Source organism: Acinonyx jubatus, chromosome D1 (genome assembly GCF_027475565.1).
Source record: "Acinonyx jubatus isolate Ajub_Pintada_27869175 chromosome D1, VMU_Ajub_asm_v1.0, whole genome shotgun sequence".
NCBI lineage: Eukaryota > Metazoa > Chordata > Mammalia > Carnivora > Felidae > Acinonyx > Acinonyx jubatus.
In genome coordinates this window covers 107,527,460-107,548,274 of record NC_069390.1, presented here as the reverse complement: position 1 = coordinate 107,548,274, position 20,815 = coordinate 107,527,460, and the positions used below count along the sequence as shown (strand labels likewise).

The following is a 20,815-nucleotide window of genomic DNA, read 5'->3' as shown; positions in this document are numbered from 1 at the left end:
GTTGTTGAATGTGTGGCTATAAACATTGGGGTACAAGTGTCCCTAAGCATCGGCAGTCCTGTATCCCTGGTGTAAATTCCTAGCAGTGCTATTGCTGGGTCATAGGGGAGATCTATTTTTAATTTTTTGAGGAACGCCCATACTGTTTTCCAGAGCAGCTGGACCAGTTTGCATTCCCACCAACAGTGCAAGGGGGTTCCCCTTTCTCCACATCCTCGCCAGCATCTATAGTCTCCTGATTTGTTCATTTCAGCCACTCTGACTAGCGTGAGGTGACATCTCAGTGTGGTTTTGAATGAAATATGGCCTTTTGTAGCAACGGGGATGGAACTGGAGAGTGTGATGCTAAGTGAAATAAGTCATACAGAGAAAGATACCATATGTTTTCACTCTTATGTGGATCCTGAGAAACTTAACAGAAGACCATGGGGGAGGGGAAGGAAAAAAAAAAAAAGGAGGGAGGGAGCCAAACCACAAGAGACTCTTAGAAACTGAGAATAAACTGAGGGTTGATGGGGGGTGGAAGGGAGGGGAAAGTGGGTGATGGGCATTGAGGAGGGCACCTGTTGGGATGAGCACTGGGTGTTGTATGGAAACCAATTTGACAATAAATTTCATTAAATAAATAAATAAATAAATAAATAAATAAATAAATAAATAAAATATTAAAAATAGGGGCGCCTGGGTGGCTCAGTCAGTTAGGTGACCAACTTTGGCTCAGGTCATGATCTCACGGTTCATGGGTTTGAGCCCTGTGTCAGGATCTGTGCTGACAACTCAGAGCCTGGAGCCTCCTTTGGATGCTCCCTCTCTCTCTGCCCCTTTCCCGCTTGTGCACACACTCTCTCCCCCTCTCAAAAACAAACAAACTTTAAAAAAAATTTTAATAAAATAAAATTTAAAAAATAATAATGACACTAAACACAAGAGCAAACAGGTTGTAGTGCTCACCACACACAAGAAACCGTGCCAAGTATATTGACTAATTTGATCCAAATACCACACTTTGGAAGCAGCAAATCCAATGAGAGTGATTAAGTTTTATTTTAGAATATGTGGGGAGAGATTAATTTAACATCATTTGCCTCCATTAGGGTAAACCATTTAAAGTCACTAATGGCCTCAAACTAAAAGCCATCTCACGAGTTTAAATAATATGCTTCTCCTAGTACCACAGTTTTGAGGACTCATGTGACAAAGTTTCAAAGCAATTCCCTCTGAAATGACAATTAACGTAATTATCCAGCACTTAAAACATATGGTATTGTACTAGGTACCGAGATTATGTTTCCACTAAATCTTCTTTTCTTCTGTTTTGGTCTAAAAAAATAATCACAGTGTAGCCTACTAGCCACAAATATAGTCTCGATCCCCAGGGCAATGACTATTGGCCCCAAATGTTAAATGATGCTTGGTGGCCTTTCAAAAGGTACTAGGATTTGAATCTTAGCTCCTCAAAAGTGCTCACAATCTTACACAAATAAATGATGGCAGCTCAGAGAAATTAACTATGTGAATTACAAATATGCACTGCCTCTCATGTCAATGACTTCAACTTCTTCATTTTAAGGTAGTCTGCATCAGAAAGTGAATTGAGGCTTCTGTATTTCCAATTGCTTTCTGCCATAGCCAGTCATAAGCATACCTTACACTTATCTGGAGCTTTCTATTTACAGAATACTCCCACTGAAATTATCTCATTTACCCACGGCATCTAATCTTCAATTAGCTGTTACCATCGTCATCCTCCCTTACGAAACAGATTAAAGTAACTTTAAAGTTCTATGCGCTGGTGAGGGCTGGAGTTCCTGTTCCTTGATTTTGTCTTCTTACATTACACCATATCCCAATGATGTCAAGAAAAGAAAGATTAAAGACAAATATGGAACGTGGAACTAACTAAACTAACTAAAGCAATACCTCTCCTGAACTGTATTAGGCTTGTATTGACTCTGAGTCGACTTTCCTAAAGGATTCCAAAATCCCATTTAAAGCCTCTCAGTTGGTACCATTAAACCTGACTGTATTACGAAGGCACAATTAGGAGATTCAGTGGAGGAGAAGACGGAAAGAACACAAGAAGAAGAAAAGTTGAAAAGGAAAGGCAATACCAAAAGGAACTTCATTTAAAAGGATTAAACAAAAATAAAGCAAAGGTAGTCAGTCCAGGGGTCCCAAGGAAACTCCACCCCACAGCCACTGGTAAAGACTGACTTGGGTGGCAGGAACGTGCATGTTCAACAGCTGTGTTTGAGTAATTATCTTTAATTTTCCCCAAATAATGACCAAAGTCTGCTTTACTTACCCAATAACTTGGTGCTCATAATACTGCAGTGTCCTCTGGAGAGTCTGCTGTATCGTCTGAGGCTGGAGAAGAAAAAAATAAAAATATATTATCAGCACATCAGTGCCTTTCCCCTTCTGAGCATCAGAGGCAGATATGGGGCTTCTGATTTATCTTCTACGAGTTTTCACTTTATAATATTAACCCATTATGCATTTTGCCATGTATTTTCTCCAGAGGAACTAATATGAGGCACTCAGCAATTACCCCGAATTTCCCAGCGTTTCAAGGGTGATAGCATTTCCTAGCCATATTTTTTCCAATTCTTTTGCAGCAGCCCTTAGGTTCAATATTTATTGTGGTTGTCTACAACAAACCGAGGCCTTGAGGGCAGTGGAGGGGAGGTGGACTCAAGAAACAAGGGCCATGCCCAGATCAAGCCTCACCTCCTCAAGGACCCAAGAGATTTCAAGCAAGGATGCTGAGGCCTCCAAGAGGGGCCACAGGTGCTCTGGGCAACAAAATGGGGTCTGCAGCAAACACATAAGTAGTTCCCAGCCGAATCATATAATCCTTGCCTCTCTGGGAGAGCTGAAGATAGTTTCTTACTCCCAGGTCAACAAATTTTTTTTAGACTTATTTAGGCAACAGAGCCTAGGCTTGGAGTTTCTGACCCAGGTAGCCACAAAGTTCCCTGACCATAGATTTTATTAAGAAATTGGGGTAAGAACCAAATCAAAAATTAATTTTTGGAGGAATCAGCCTCCAAGTATGCAAGGAAATGGGTACAGGGCAAATGCCTTCAACAGCTGTTTTTCATATACACCAGGTGAAGAAGATGAACAGGAAGCCTCAATCTGGCACTGATGTTTCTTCAGGAAGGAATCAAAGCACAGTAGATAGAATGTGCCCAAGCAAGAAAAATCACTCCTGAATCGAGAAGCAATGGAGCTGTTGAGAAATCTAAAGAAGCAGCAGACACAAAAATCCCAGTGCACAAGAAAAGCGTGCTTTAAAAACTCAACCCACAGCCAAGCTAAACCAAGTCATTATCAGTCACTGGCCGGGTACCCCTGGGAGCTGGGCCTCTTGCACTGGCTTGGAAGCTTGTGAGCTAAGATAACTTTCTCTTTGGCAACATGCCCTAAAAGCAGTGACTATGCACACAGGGATTACCCTTCCAATAACCTCTGGTCATAAAACGTGGAACAGAACACAGGAACTAGAGTGCATAGGGCCAGTTAAGACCAGAATGACCTCATTTGTACAAAAGGGCATTTTTTCCCTGCACCAGGGATTTCCCAGTTATTAAAAAGCACATGTTTGTGACAGGAGTTAAGCCTTTTAAGAGCTTTTTTTCTTTTGTGAAACCATTACTTTTTTTTCCCGCAGCAGGAGTTAAATTTATAGTTTCCAAATACATTAAAAGGGAAACGTTCTCTGGGAATATCCGACAGAGCTCCAATGCCAGAAAGCATTTATATACTTCCTGTCGCTCACCAGAGCTGGTAGGCACGTTCTGATGGTCTAAACTCCAAACACAGAAGGTGACTATAGACTATCTCCTCATCATCAGCAAGCCAAAGCTGACTTCAGCACAGAACATCTCATCACCATGGATTCACAGAGTCCTCTTCAGAGTTTGCCTGATTGCTCACCCAATGGCTCTTATCAGTGAGAGATGTCTTCACGTAATCTTGGGGTCTCTCTTGACCTGAATAAAAAAGCCACGTGTGGGCCAAAGCCATCCACGGGGGTGACTTCTGCCTTGAGAGTCATAGGGTCCATTCTTAGTCCACGTATGTCAGCAATGCCGGTCAGTATATTAATGGGAAAAACAGGGGCTTTGAAGATATGCAGACCTTCTCTCCTCCTCTAAGAATACACCTCCATACCTGACCCCGACTCAAGAGGTCATCCAACATTCTATAGGCCAAGATCCCATTCTTCTTACCTGTATCTGCTCCTTCCTTTCAGAAGGAATTTAGAAACATGATTTTAGAACACAGGGTTTAATATCAAAGTGAGTTCAAAAATCCACTCAAAAGCCACATGACTTTTGGCAGTTTACTTAAGCTCTCTAATATTCCTCATGTGTACATTATTTTTATGGAGATTAATTGAAATAAAGCAAAGTCTCTGGTGCACAGTAGATACATAATGATAGTTATGACGATACTCAGCTATAAAACATGGCTTCTACCCTCAAGAGTCTCATAATCTAGTGGAGGAGCACAGGATTTAAGTCAGACTGCCCAGCCCACAAGTGTAATGTTTGGAGATCCTTACCACCTAAAAATTCAATACAGCTCCTACTACTGTTAATCATAAGAGGGTGCTGATTCCAGTAGACAAAGGAAACAACAGAAAAATGGCAGTTTCATTTCCAATGAAAACTTCAGATGAGTCCAGAGATGGTGATACAAGCAGAATTCTGAAAATTAAGATTGAGGATAGTCCTAGAAAGCAGGCTTACAAGTGGGAAGGACACTGAAGCCCCATAGTTGAGATCAAGACCTGAGGCCTTAAGCTTTGCAAAGAATAAGAAACCACGAACCCCCTTCCTAGGACACAAAGAATGGGCAACAGGAGAACCAGGTGGCCTAATCATTTTATAGCCAAATGCTAAAGGATCTGAGAGACAAGGGTGGGGGAAAAGATGAAATCCAGTATTCCTATCATAAAAACAACAACCACAACAATCAAAGAGGTCTATGATTCTTCTGTGCTTACCCCAAGCTAAGATAGAGATAGTGACCTCTCATTGTTCCTGTTCAACCCCAAGAAGCAATGGCTAAGAACATAGAACTGGAGACACAAGGCAGCCATCTGAGTCCTGCACACGGATCGTCTGGGGCAGACAGAAGGTACTCAAAGGCTGCCATTACATGGCCACAAGATCTCCTTCATCTCCTGTCTCATGAACAGCTTCACTCTGCTTGGCCAGCAGTACTGACCCCTGTACACTAAATGTTATGCTCACTTAAGGTCATGGGATCCAAACATCCAGCCATGAAACAGTCCCAACAGAGCCAGAGAAGTGGTCCCCGAGGAGTGGGAGGAAGCGGTTCCCAGAAGCTGGCCCTGCAGAGGCTGCAACGCAGTCCCTGCCATGGACATCTGCACCAGATGGATCTAGGGATCGGGTAGGAGGCAGGGAAGCAAGACATGAGTGTGTGTGCCCATGAAACACACTCGTCATCATATAAAGCACATGCTCACCTCGATTTTACAGATCAAGAAGTTGAGGCTCAGATTGGTTAAGTAAAGAACCCAAGATCACAAAGGTAGGAAGTGAATAAGCCACTAAAAGCCAGGACTGACTTCAAAGTGTACCCCTCTTTCTACGAGATGCCTTGAGGGTCCCTCTCATCTTTAACATTCTGGGATTTCTATATCGTTTGCTAATATTGACAGCACTTCATCCTTCCAAAAACAAAACTTCATAGCTAATTTTTGTTTTTTAATGTTTATTTAGTTTTGAGAGAGAGAGAGACAGTGACAGAGACAGAGCATGAGTGGCGGAGGGGCAGAGAGAGGCATAGACAGAATAGGAAGCTGGTTCTAGGCTCTGAGCTGTCAGCACAGAGTCTGACACGGGGCTCAAACTCACAAACCGTGAGACCATGACCTGAGCCGAGGTAGGACACTTAACCACCTGAGCCACCCAGGTGACCTTGATAATTTTAAAACAAGCTTCTCATTTCTGCTTTATGGCACACACCCATAGGCTACAGAATTAATGGAAACCCTACGCCCTCCTTTAAAGAAATGTCTGTAAATAGCCATGTCATTTTATTTACTTAAATATGAGGAAATTACATATCAATGTCAGCAATTAAATGATAGAGATATACACTTAATTACTAACTCTCTAAGCCAGTGGTTTTCTATTCTGTCTGTACATTAAAATCACCTTGGGGAACTCTAAAAATACCAATGCCTGAGTTCCACCTCCAAATTTTCCAATTCAACTGGTCTGAGAGATCCAGTTGCTTCTAATGTGTAGTCATGGGTTGTAAACCTTTCGTTTAAGGTATAAACATGATGATCAAGACCAATAATACTCTATGAACCTTACCTGAACTGAGTAAGTCTACATTAATGAGAACAGATTCTTTATTCAAATATCAAGAGAAGTAAGCTTCTGAGAGGTGTTCATACGTAACTGCCAAGTTCAACACAGTTCCATTTATTAACTGTCACTAATGACTTATAATTAATGTGAATTTATTAGATAAATAAAGAGCTATATTGCTTGAGGCATAAATAAAGGATGTTTAAAATTTCCATATAACTCAGTCCCAGGCACTTATGTCAGCAATGCTGGGACACATGCATACAACATAACAGCTAGTATGACACTCCCTCTATGAGAGGCACTGCTGTAAGCTCCCTGCACACGAACTCCTTTGTTTGTCACATCAACAGCATGACATAGACATGGGTGTTATTATTTTACAGATAAGAGAACTGAGACACACAAAACTGAAGCTGCCCTATGTCACACAGGTAAAAAGAGGCAAAACCAGTACTGAAGAGTAGGTAGTCTCCTCCAGAGTCCAGGCACAAAGCCTCCAACCTACACTGCACATTACACTTAAGACTTTGGATCTGGTTGCACACTTTACAGTTCATGTTTTTTAATGCGTGCCGTGCCAGTGGATCTTCCACCAGTCACAGGGGCCTCCAGGGAAATAGTCAGGCTGGTGTTATTATCACCATTGGACTGAAAAAGAACCAAAGTTAGAGATGTTACAAGTCCTCTTTTGCAAACAGAGCATCTCTCCCCTTAGAAAGTGTTTCCAGTAAGAAAGAATTTTTTTAATGTCAACGCACAATTAAAGAATCACATGGATTCAAATTGTCTGCTTCTTGAAAACACATTTAAAATTCTTGACACCAAACCTGTATAGACAAAGAAAGACAGAGGCAAAATCAGGAATAAAGTCTTGCCTTGGACACACGTTTCCACTCCTCCTCTCTCAACTCTTTGTCCTCCTCTGGCTCACCCCTTCCTCACACCCTGGGCATCGAATATCTTCATGCTGCATTCTGATAGGCTCAATCGCTACCATCATCATGTAAACTCCCTAAACACGTCTCCAGTAATCATCATTGCGTATTCTACTTCCTTTTCTCATCAAAATTTTAAATGCCTTTAGTGCTCTCATCTCAGATGGCGCTCAGGAGTCATACCTCCATTTCCTCAAAAACTTGATCCCTGGTCCTAAGGTAGAGGACGATAAAAAAGGAGCTTCCCTACATTATAAAATATGGTCTGAACAACTAACAGTGGAATTGTGGTAAATAGGCTTATCAGTGAGAGATAAACTGGGGGCAGAGACCACTTCTCATCCTCTAAATCACACCACAGGGACCTCCATGTTCTCCACAAGATTATTTCATGTACTAGGACATGATATGCCAAATTCTATCATTTAACGTGACCAAAATCATAATGTGAGATACCCTATCTTTACGGCTAAGCCTATAGACGCCAATGGACCAAATGATATGATTGGTATTATTAATAAAACTAGTCAAAACAATAAGTCAAAACAATAAGTCACTTCCAACAACCAGCTTAACTGCTTCTGAAAGATATGTGATTGCAGTATTCATCAAGCTTGCTAAATATGAAGACAAAATATTCACTTTCCCAGCCTCTGACTAAACTTACTACATATAAACCAAAAAAAAAAAAAAAGAGAGAGAGAGAGAGAGAGAGCAAGAGAGAGAGAGAAAATAGATGGCAAATTAAATATAGAACTTTGAGTCAGGACCTCTGTATTTCAAGCCCAGCTGTGCTACTGACCTTTTTATAAAATTAGCCAACATCTCTTCACCTGGGAGTAGGAAACCTTGGGGAAAAAGATGCTTCCATTTTCCCATCTGAAAAACACTTGCAAGAAGTTCCTAGTTCTCAGGGTCATTTGAAGTAAAGCATTGCAAAGTTAACCACTTGAAAACAGAGGGTCAAATCACACTGAAAACTCAACCATCTCTTGGGAAGCTTGGCAGTACCATTTCAAGTGAATGACACCAGTAATTTGCTCAACAAAACTGTGGTAGTCCAGATAATTAATCACAAAAAGCAAAAGTGGTAAGTGTGCTAAAAGAAAAAAAAATCAAGCTATGAATGCATTAGAAGGTAGACTTCTTCTCCCCGTACTGGTTGAAGATCTGCATGATTTCATCCAATCTCCATTTTATTCTCCTTGTGAACACAAGTACACACCTGAATGACCCCATGAGAGCTTAGGGTGGAGGCTGACATGATGCTAATTGACCCATACAGGGATTCAAACTGATCACCTTGGCCTTATTAGAGATATGCTCTAATTAGCAAAGCACAGTGGTTACCATCATTGTAATTATTGATTGTAACTGAATATACTTAGCCCCTAATCAACGGTATAATTAAGTCTTCCTATACAAAGTATGTTTCCTTTCCAAGCATTTCCCTCTGTTATTTTATTTTAATGCCCTTCCAAATATACCCATTGAGTTCCAATTTAATACAAGACCTAATATCAACAATACCAATTTAAGCTGGAAGCACTCGTTCCTTAAACTGAAAGAGATCCAAGAGGTGATTTATTTAGTCCTATCCTTCCTTCCGGCAAGAATACATTTAAGTTATCCAAGAATTTTGGATGTTTTCAACAAACTCTGGAGAATAACAACACCACTTTAAGTTTATAAAACACTTCACAGCTTACCAATCACTTTCTTTTCTTTCACCTCATTAGACATTCACAACAACCTTGTGAGTCTCCGATGTAATTATCCACGTTGTACAGATGCAAACACTGAGATCCAGAGAGGTCAAAGTGCTTTGCCTCAGCTACCCAGAGGGAAAGAGCCACCAACAGGACAAGGACTTGGGTCTCCTACAATTTTTCTCCCACAAGCTGCTTTCACTCTGTTGAGTATTGAAATATCCTTCCATGTATCTAACTGAAATCCCTAATTTCCTTTTATTCACTTTTAATGGCTTTGAAAACAATGCTGTAAAATCATTTCCCCAAATTCATAAATGTTGTTATTGTTATTTAAATAGTTCTGGTGTGATCGTTAACTTCTTAATTGGGAAGCTTTAGGAGAAAAGTGCTTCACTGGGCACCATCGTGGCCAACTTGGCTGTCCGAACAAAAATGCTGTCCGAATAAAAATGTTGAGACAGGACGGTACTGGTTCTAGACACCTTCTCAGGGCAATGGATCACGCTGCACTACAAACCTTTAGAGGATATGGCTCGAGTCCTGAACCCTCCAACCAAAAAGCATCTCACAGATGGTGCAAGGCTGACTCGGTCTACGAAGAGATATAATGCTGTTTTCCTGATTAAACACCGTAGTTACGTGGAGCAACTCATTTACTCCTCACAGAAACCCTAGAAGAAGTATTATGCTACTTCATAAATGTGAAAACTAATCCCAGACAAATTAAAAAACATGCCCAAAGTCACGTAGGTACTAAGTGTCTAAGTCTACATATGTGTCTCCTCTACATGTATGTGACTGCCTCCAAACGGCCAAGCTTTTAATCTGTTTTTTTAAACTGAAACACATTCTTCAATCTTCAAGGCAGAAAAGGTTACAGTTGAAAGGAATTAACTCTTGGGGCACCTGGGTGGCTCAGTCGGTTAAGCATCCGTCTTTGGCTCAAGTCATGATCTCATGGCTTAAGAGTTCGAGCCCCACATTGGGCTCTGTACTGACAGCTCAGAGCCTGGAGCCTGCTTCAGATTCTGTGTCTCCCTCTCTCTGCCTTCCCTCCCTTACTCACACTGTCTCTCTCTTTCTCAAAAATAACCATTAAAAAAAATTTAATAAATAAATAATAAAAAGAAAGTAATTAACTCTTGGCTAGATTGTGTGATTTTGAATACAGCATTTTATTTTTCTGAACCTCAGCTTCCTTTTTTATAAAACAGAAATTTCTAGCATAGCTACTTCTCAGGGTTGTTACGAGGTCAAAATGAAATTAAACTACAATATGATACATATATGTGTTATATGATGATTCCATAAAAAAAAATCTCTTGATGAGGAGGTAGTCAAAAAATTATTAAATTGAACTAAACTGACCATGTCTAACATCTAGGACTGTTGCCAGACATGCCTCACAGCCCAAAGATGCCAATTAGATGCTGCAAAGCTAATTGGTATCATTTCAACTCCTGAATATGCTACTGGAGAGCAATGGCCCTCATGTCAGGAAATCATTTGTAGCCCCTTACTTTTCTTTGCAGCCTGCACTTGGGCATTCCCAAAGAATTCTCTATTGTTTCTAGTACTTGGGAGCCACAGCAAGGGGTTTTCCCAACAGGAGCCTGGAGATGAGGGAAGTAGGATTTCCTGACAGTTAAATTACAAAATTAACCCACAAAATGGGGAAATGTTTTGTCAACTCCAAATGCACCAGCTTCAAAGATAATTTGTAAATGGGTGATGGAGATTTATCTCCAATCATCCAGCCCAAAGTACAGCTCCAGGCAAAATGGGCCACTGAGCAACAGATACAACAAAGGTCAAGAGGATGCAAACAGGGCATGGGGATAGAAGGTGAGGTTAACAGAGAGCAACCCACAGGGCAGAGAAGGAAGGGGGACAGTTTATGAAACATTACATCTAACACCGTTCAGGGTATACTGCCCTCCGTCACATGGAGAAAGATTATTCCTAAACAAAAAATTGCCCAACCACCTTAACCAGAGGGATTCTTATCAACAGCCATGGAGCATCAGGTCTCATTAGCGAGATCGAACCCAATAGCTCCTTAAACCGGATTGAATCATTCGGCTTGAAATTTCATTTTGCTTTGACTCCAAGTGGATTAAAGCAAACTTTAAAAGAAGTTTTTTTGTTAATGTTTATTTCTGAGAGACAGAAAGAGACAGACAGAGCACAAGCAGGGGAGGGGCAGAGAGAGAGGGAGACACAGAATCCGAAGGGGGCTCCAGGCTCTGAGCCGTCAGCACAGAGCGCAACGTGGAGTTCGAACCCACAAACCGTGAGATCGCGGCCTGAGCCGAAGTCAGACGCTTAACCGACTGAGCCACCCAGACGCCACTAAAGCAAACTTTTAATTATGACTTGGCTCATCATGTAGCCTGAACAGGTAAGAAATGTGCTGACCACGCAGACTTCAGGTAATAAGCCTCACTTCACACTTACTGCTCACTGTCAATAAGTAAATTGTCATGCAGAGGCCACAACTAGAGTGACACAGGTGTTTTGTTCAGTCAGTCAGAGGCTGAAGGTCTGATGGCTTCAGGATACTGACTAGAACAGGTCCCTGCAGTTTAAAAGTCTCGGTTGCTGAAACATGGACAACCGTCCAAATCCCACCCAGGGTCCTGCCCAGCTCTGCTGCTCCCACCTCTCTTGGAAGATAAAACTCAACAAGGGCCTAAATATAGTCCTATCTAGTGTTAACTACAATCTGATGATCCAGACAGATAGAAGCATGCTTACTAGGCAGATAATGGCGCCTACGTCATCAGTGTTTATGATGCATCACGTTCCTAGGCTGAGGCACGGAATAATCACACTTCATTCTGGAAAAAACATGCAGGCAAAGAGAACGCTAACCCTGCATGACGTGAAAAGCCTTACTTTCTTTCATTCGACTCTATGTGAGCCCATTTTTTTACTCTAGGGATCACTCCATTATTACACTGTTTCCCCACTCCTTCCCACAAAGTATTTAATTACACCAAGATCTGTGTATGTCTGGGTATGCACAATTACACGCAACCTATGAGGAGAAATATAAACCCTCGCTTACATAACTATTTCTATGATAATCATGACTTCTTTTACATTCAGAAACCAAACCACAAGTAACATCATTGCTCTTCCCAGACTGCGGCGTAAGCTAAACTACTGTCAGTGATGATGGCTTTTGTCAGTCTGTTCAGAGCTGCCTTGCCTATGGGAGCCCAGAGCACACCGACACGGCAGTGGACAGGCAAACTAGGTCAGCCTGGAGGCAGAGCCCTGATGAAGAAAGAGTCCTTGTGGTTTCTAACACAGGTCGATTTGGGACTCCAAGCATAGTCAGGAACTACGCAACTGGCAAGGAATGGTCAGGTTCAGGAAAACCAACAGGAAATTGCTACCAGCCATTCCTCAGCAAGTCACACTTAGGAAACGTGAGAGATGAAACAGGGAGTCTACACTGTATGTGGAGGATGAAACAATTCGTGGCCGGGTAGACAGATGTCCACATCATGATGGAAAGAGCTAGAGCTACAAACAGGAGGCTGGACACTAAAATGCAGGTGGTTGCTGGCATCTTCACTTTGGGCAAGTTACTGCTCTTCTCTGAGCTTTGGTTTCCTCTTCCTTAAATTGGAGTTAACACTAATCGTGGTCCTGCCTACGTCATACATGTCCTGCACGAAACATGCCTTGTAAACTCCAGTGATGGCACTCACTGCTAGTGGCTTTTCTGGATGGAAAGTATGGGTCAGCACATCATTCCCTCACAGTCCTGAAGGGGGTTAAATTAAGAAGGGAAAAAAAAATGTCACTAAGGCTTTGTGTTCTTGAGTGCTAAAAAAAAAAATACAGTCAGCAAAAGCCCTTGATTTTTCAAACTCCTCTTCAAATCAGCTTACACTAAAAACTAATCAAAATAAGCCATTTATCACCTAAAATGGCCATGATAATAAGAATTGTTGTGGTCATTTTAGATGAATTCCAACAAAAGCCATCGAAGCTCGCTCGCTCACATTAGAACCAAACTTTTAACTATGTGGTAATTCTTAGCCATTTGCTTGCCTCATTACCTAATGGAAAATTAGTAACTGGGAAAAGGGGCGGGGGTAAAAGGATGTGAGTAAGAAAGGGATACTGGGAAAAGCTGCCTACAGAAGAGGAGAAATGTTTCTGGTGCAGTATTATTTTTTCACATTCTTCCTAGAATACTACATGAGTTTTAAATACCTTACTCTGCCATTCAGCTTTACAAATGTCATTCAAATGTGGATCCACACAAGTCACATGTACACATTTATACCAAACAACAGAGAATTATCATGAAATGATGCTTGGGAACAAGATCCTGATGGGATATCATCCAGTGCTTTCCAGCTTTAAAAACAATTTAATTTCCTTGCACGTACAAGGGCTCTTAACTGGAGTTTCCAAGGCAAACCCAGTGCAAGGGCATCCATAATTGGCACAATACATATTAACCCATAATTTATTCATTTCAGTAGCCAAATCTCCAGAATCTCTGAGCATTATAAAACATAAGGACAACATCAGTCCTGCGAGCTTTATTTCAAATGAACCCTGAAGTAGCAGCAACAGCTCTTTAAAAAACACACAATAGTTTATGATACAAAATTAATAAGTATAACAGCATATAATCAAAGTTTTATATAGATGTATATATATATTATATATAATCTCCTGTATATTACATATTATCCCATATTATATTTCCTATGTTATATATATCCCATCATATGTGTGTGTGTGTATATATATATATACACACACACATATATATATACACACACACATATATATATATATACAAATATATATATACTTGATACCTACAGACCAAGGAATATATATTATCCCATATTATATCTCCCATATATCATATATACACACATAGTTGATTCCTACAGACCAAGAACATTAGATAGTTTACTGCAGTTCCAGAGGGCTCTAGAAGGCGGCCTGAGAAGCAGCGAGATATACCCACTTCTATAGCCATCAATGTATGTCGGAGCTTTGTGGGAACCGACACCAAGTTTGATTTCAGGATTTTAGGAGCACCAAGAGAACTATCTTCATGCCATCCATTCCCAATCCTCCCCGGCCAAAACTTACTTTCCACTCCTTTAAGGTTCTTAAAATCAAGAGAGGTACTTTTCAACCAAGAATTTAACGTAAGCTCAATTTGTCTGATGGGAGAGACTCATGGCAGATTTTTGCGGCATGAGGTTTTGATAATAGAGAAAGAGTGACAGCAGTGAGAAAGAGAGTGAGAGAAGAGAGAGAGAGAGAGAGAGAGAGAGAGAGAGAGAGAGAGAGAGAGAACAGGGACAACCAGAAGTAAATGTTCCCTGCTTCACAATTTTTTTTCAACCTTAAGTCATAACATATGAGAGTTTAACATCAAGGCAGAAACTTTGATACTCTTAACGTAAAGCATACATGATATATAGCCTTGCTTTCATTCCTGTTAGTGACTCTGGAAGAACAAAATAATAAACTTTGTTATTTTAGGTTTTTAAGATGTTTCCAGGCAGGCGTATCTTGATTTGATTTATAAATCACAAAAAGTAGCTGAATACCTTATTTAATGGCCAAGAACCATTGGTCAGATCTTATTTTTAGATTCACATTTTTAGCCTCGTATGTTATAGTTCTACAATGGTAACATTTTTATTGACCCGTACTTGAAAGTGTCTTACTCAATTTTTCTTTGAAAAATTATTATGTGTCTTGGAGTAACTTGTAGTAAAATGCTTTTTCCAATTATATACCCGATGGAATTGGTAATTTCTGTCATTACTGTCATCATGAATGCTATTGATTAAGACGATTTATCCCACTGCTATAATCAAAATAATTGGATATCTGTGTTAACTAGATATCTGAGACCTAGATTTTTCTCAATAGTCAAGAATGCAAGGCTAATGGTGGAAAATTACACTTACAATTTAACTTAGTATTTGATTTCCTCCATCTTCCCCCTACGCCCATCCCTAGAATGTAGTTGAATAAGGAATGAACTGACCAAGTGCTTAAAATACCAGCAGGCAGCAGCCTCCTATACCAGACTTACACAGTTAGGTCCTTGAGAGCTGTGGGTCCCAGCCATTCTCCTTCAGCACGAAGGCTGGGTTCATACTTTGCAAGCAAACTCTTAGAGAAAGAATTTCATTCAGAACAAAAGGAAAGACTGGTTTTCTTTGAAATGTGTTTATAATGGCAGTAAGTTTACACAAGACGGAGAGAGGGGAAAAAAGGAGACTTTCTAGCTTGCAAACACTGTCAGGTCCACAAAGTGCTTATTGATCGCTATTATCAGGAGGAAACAATAAACCTCTCTTCTCCAGCATCCACACCAGAAACTCCCTCCTATGTGTCTGAAGCTTCAGATGGAATCACAATAGTCAGTAGGCACAATTTACTCTTTCCCCCAATCTTTGTTCCATTTCCATTACAACACAGTTACTTCATCATTATCACTCCTTGTAATAAATGCCTTTAGAGGCAGATTCTTTTGTTAAGGAGATAAAAGACATTTTCACTACTCGTGGCAAATTATTAAAAAAACACAATGATAGTAATTATACCTACTCCAGATTTCTACTGAGTGGCATTTTTTAATTCAGAATCCAAAGACAGAGTCATTTCCTTTCTGCCCTGCATAATCAACAGTAGATAGAAAGACAGACACATGCATACATACACACATGAATGACATATACGTAGATAAATAGGTAAATATCAAAAATGCTATTAAAATAAACTCATGTTTATATATGTAAATACCATGATGAAAACACAGTTTGTAATAATCTCTGAACCCTTTCCTCAGTGAAAAACAAATAAAGAAATAAATTCCTTAAGTTAAAAACCAAATATTTCCTGACACAACTTTTGAAAATCAAGACATCTCCAGGCACCTGGGTTGTTCAGTCAGTTAAGCGTCTGACTCTTGATTTCAGCTCAGGTCATGATCTCACAGTTGGGGTGATGGAGCCCCACCATCAGGATCTGCACTGACCGCACAGAGCCTGCTTGGGATTCTCTCTCTCCCCGCTCTCTGTCCCTTCTCTGCTTGCTCTCTGTCTCTCTCTCTCCCAAAATAAGTAAATAAAAACTTTTATTAAAAAAAAAAAAAAGAAAATCAAGACATCTCTTATACACAAATTAAACCAATCACACATGAATTTCACACATGTGAAATTAGAAGACAGAGTGACCCTGCACTGGGAGAATCTGGTCAACAGGCATTTTTAAACAAGACACTTTTTCTTTCGTTGAGATCTCCATAAGGTTACGAATTAGGATGACAGGCTTCTCACCAGGGCAGCAGCAGATTCTCCTTAAATGTGCTATTGGGGTGATGTGAGTTTTTCTTCCAAGAGTTTTTGCTTTCCCTCGGGAAGACTTTATACAAGAAATAGGTTGGAAGAAAGATAAAATCTTTTTCATGCTTTAATCCTGAAATGTTTGCAACAGAATCATAAGAAAAAAATGGGGTCGGAAAGGAGGGGTTGTAATTTTTCCCATGTAACTATGACATAGCCAATTTTTGGCACAGAAAAAGCCAACAACAGATATCTGTTTAATGAACTGGAGTTGAATTTTTTTTTTAAATATGGTTTGATCACATAGCAAAAAGTTATTTCTTCCTCCTTGTACATGATGTAAATTGAGTGGTATAGTAGATTATAAGAGTATTTAAGGAAAACCCAACACTTTGGTTTTCAACTCTGCATATTACTAGCACCATTTTCTTCTCCATAGATCTTGTGTTTTGGCTCATGACACAATAAAGTCAAGCATGCACAGTGGGCATATAGTAAACATATGATGAAAGAATAAAAATAGCAGGACAAAATAATTACTTAAATCTATATATTATGTTTTATTTTGTTTTGGCTATTGTTACCGATTTTAACCCTAAAGTACATTAGTATTTATGAATTCATTTTTTTTCTCACAACATTTGTACGGTATAGTGAAAATAAATATTCTTATATTCACTCTAAATTTATTCATTTGACAAATATTTATTGACCAGCTACTTTGTGCCAGACCCTGGAAAACTTGGGATTTGGCAGTATATAAAAGAGACAAAAACCCTTGCTTGTTGAAATTGAGCAAAATTTATCTAGAAAAGGAGAAGGAGAGGGCCAATGAGCTATATTTGATTGTGTATGCCCTGACTGGCCTTATCTGACCTTACACACCTCCTTTCAACTGTGTGAAACACATTCAATATAACAACAAAGTACAGTCCCATGCACTTGGCCCCTAATCCCTGGAGAGTTCCTTCCATTAGGGACCTTTCCATCAGGGTCAAAAAGAGCTCTAACACTAAACAAAGTCATTTCAGACATGGCAAGGGTAAGAACAGGGGTTATATATATAAAATATATATCTCAAATTACTTTTAAAACTGAAAGAGAGCACACTAATACAAGTACAAATCAAAAAAACAGTTCCCACCACATGTTATTAGGCTTACCAAATTCTATCTTTAGAAGGATAAAAAAAAAAAAAATCTGAAGTGTTCACACTGATAAAAACAACCCAAAAGTTATATGCAGTATAATATACAAATGAAAACATGTACTTCCTGGGGCGCCTTGGTGGCTCATTCGTTAAGCATCCAACTTTGGCTCAAATCATGATCTCGCAGTTTGTGAGTTCGAGGCCCACATCAAGCTCTGTGCTGACAGCTCAGAGCCTGGAGCCTGCTTCAGATTCTGTCTCTCCCTCTCTCTCTGCCTTTCCCCTGCTCATGTGCTCCCTCTCTCTCTCTCTCTTAAAAATAAACATTAAAAAAAATTTTTAAGTGTACTTCCTGATTTGAGTATAAAATTTCTGAAGGACACATTAGTGACATTTTTGGCCTCAACTGACATCCCATGGTCAGTGCAGCTACCACAGTTGAACTAGATCTTGGGAACTGCAAACAGCACAAGTTAAACGTAACACTCATTAGGTATACAAAATTATTAGCCGATCACAGAGTTATAAAGTCAGGATGAGATCATAATAAAACAGGTGTAAATAAAACCAAACTTTGCCAGCTGCCTTTGCATGGCACCCCTAGTGCACCATATTACTTTCCCCTTGGGCAGAGAGAAAATATCCTCATGCTTGGCCAAGGGACTCAAGACTGTCTCTAGATCAATCCCATTTTTTCTGAAGCCTATTTATCTCATCCATCTCCAACTTTTTTTGACTGTTACCTTCAAACACAATCTCCACTTCTTTAATAAACTTTTATTTGGCCTCACAGGCCCTGTCAGCTCTTTCTCGCTTTTTACTTTTATTGCCAAATGTCTCGGGTGATAAATTGATGCGTATGATATCCTTTGTTTACTCACCACACATTCCCTCTGTAAATAGGTTTCTATCTCCGAAGCAGGCTTGACATCACTTTTCTAAGGCCCCCAGCCGCTTCATTCACACTGAGCACCACCCTTAAATTCCTGTCATTTCACAAATGGTCATTTCACAAATGTCAACCACGGCAGCCCTTGCTCTCAGGTGCTCCCAGCCACCTCCCACCCCCACAAGCAGACAAACAAAACAGCACCCCGGCACCTACATTCTTCAGCTTCTCTTTGTATGCTAGTCTCAATGCTCTCTTAGGATTTTTGTCTCTCTCTCTTTCACTCAGAGAGCTCATCAGTTTTCAAGATATTAGCGACTACGTCCACAAGCTCTTGTCAAAACCCAATCCCAAATCTCTATTTATTGGGTACATTGCCTGCAACGTGACAGGCACTGACTGTGCTGAGGCTGGTGATCCAGCAATGCCAAGCCCTGAAAGAATGCACATGGCACAGCCAACCATTTGCACCTAAATTCGAAACATCCACTGCTTTGGATTCTTTTTCTCCTTCTCTCTGCCCTTCCCCTGCTCGTTCTTTCTCTCTCTCTCTCTGAAAAATAAACATTAAAAATTTTCTTAAAAAAGGGGGCACCTGGGTGGCTCAGTTGGTTGAGCGTCTAACTTCAGCTCAGGTCATGATCTCATGGTCCGTGAATTCGAGGCCCACATCCGGCTCTGGCTGACAGCTCAGAACCTGGAGCCTGCTTCACATTCTGTGTCTCTCTTTATCTCTGCCCTTCCCCTGCTTGCTCGCTCGCTCTCGCTCTCTCTCTCTCTTTCCCTCAAAAATAAATAAGCATTAAAAAAATTTTTCTAATCCAAGTGCAAACAAGGTTATCATTATATTTCTCCCACATGCCATATCCCCATTACTACCTGTGTCTATCACTGTTTTCAAACGCAGGCACAGGCTGGGCTCCCTGGGAAGCACACTCTGAGAAGATCAGCATGTAGAAAGCTTATTAGGGGGTATTCTTGGGATCAATACCCATGGAACAGCACAGAAGGAGGCAGAACAAGGGGAAAGGAGGAGATGGAGGGTGATGCAGTCTCAGGGGAGGCCTCAGTTTACCCTACATGAAGATGTCCCTTCAGAGTTGTCTAAATGAGGGCAAGAAGATCAAGCCTTCATAGCTTCATGCTCACTAGTTACTGGAAGGGGGCAAGACCTTGGACAAGGCGGCTCTTTTCAGTCTGGGCAATGCATCCAAGGTACTGACAATGGAGGGTGAGAATTCGCATCATGGCTAGCATCCAGGGGAATAAGTCCTTCATTTCTAAAGGGGCATCTAGACACTCCAACACAATGTCCACTATGCACACTGAGGCTCAAAATATACCACAGGGTGGAAGGAATACAGCACTTGGAGCTAAACACACCAAAATTCTAATCTCTTCTCTATCAGTAACGAATTGTGATCCTAGGCAAGTTGCTCAACTTCTCTGAATCTCTGATAAGATTATTTTTAAAAGTCACAGACACAATTGGGGAAACATTTAAATGCCTTACACAGGTTAATTGCCTTCTTCCACCCTCTAAGTTGGTGGTGTTGTTGTTTAGAACTCTGCTCTTTCTTTGCCAAGTGCTGTGACTTCTTCCAAAATGACACTTGCTCATCGAGTCAGTGAGGATGCAGCGAGCACCACGTGCCAGCCAGGCCTGCTCTGGGCACAGCGAACACCATCGTGTGCACCCGGACAAGGCCTCTGCCCTGGAGGAGCTGGAAGTACAGCAGGGAAGACAGAGAACACACAGGAAGACAAGTAGATAAAGAGTAACTTGTGATGGTGAGGGCTGTGATGGCAGTAAACAGCCAGGTGACAGGGGCTAGGTGACAAAGGGCTGCCTGCTGCTGAAACCTCCAGAGAGGAGAAGGCTGAGCGAAAACAAAATGGCTACCCGATGCTTCAGCGAGGCTCGATGTTACACTAAGTAGCCCCTTTCGTGTCTCTTCTGCAAACCTTCCCTCCTCCTTCCTTAGCCCTTTCTTTCAGGAACCAGCACCACCCTAAAAACACGACAAAGGCAGCACATACACACTCCCTGTCCCGAAACCCATGAGGTCCTGTATCTCCCGCTAAAACCCCCAGCTCCTTCCTCTCGGTGGGCTTGCAGTTTGAAGACCTAGGCCTCCTGCAGCCTCTTTTGTCCCCCAAAGCAATAAAGCTGTTGATCCTGTTTATCCCGACTCTGTCTTCACATAGAGGTGGGTTTTCCACAATAAGGTGTCATTGAGGAGCTGGAACCTGAAAACCAAGAAAGGGCCAGTCACATGGACAACTGGAGCCAGGGGGCATTTCTGACCTGGGAATTAGGACCAAAGTCCAGAGGCAAGATCGTCCTTGCCTGGAATGTTCAGGGAGCTACTGTAGAACCGTGAGTGTAGGTTAGACCTCACGAGGTGAGGT

General features: G+C 41.0%; 1 protein-coding gene across 2 annotated transcripts in view; it reads right to left on the bottom strand.

Moving 5' to 3' along the window:
* The window catches only part of GUCY1A2 (guanylate cyclase 1 soluble subunit alpha 2), a 318,707-nt gene that overhangs the window by 285,477 nt on the left and 12,415 nt on the right, over nt 1-20,815 (bottom strand). The window contains exons 1-2 of one of the 2 annotated variants that reach the window (XM_053204170.1): nt 3,943-4,403; nt 2,306-2,367 (exon numbers count right to left, since the gene is read on the bottom strand). In XM_053204170.1, the coding sequence (XP_053060145.1) occupies nt 2,306-2,367; nt 3,943-4,032 (152 nt within the window). In that variant the 5' untranslated portion in view covers nt 4,033-4,403. Of the gene's footprint in view, nt 1-2,305; nt 2,368-3,942; nt 4,404-20,815 lie in introns of those variants that run through there. The other variant, XM_053204169.1, reaches the window with a different exon arrangement.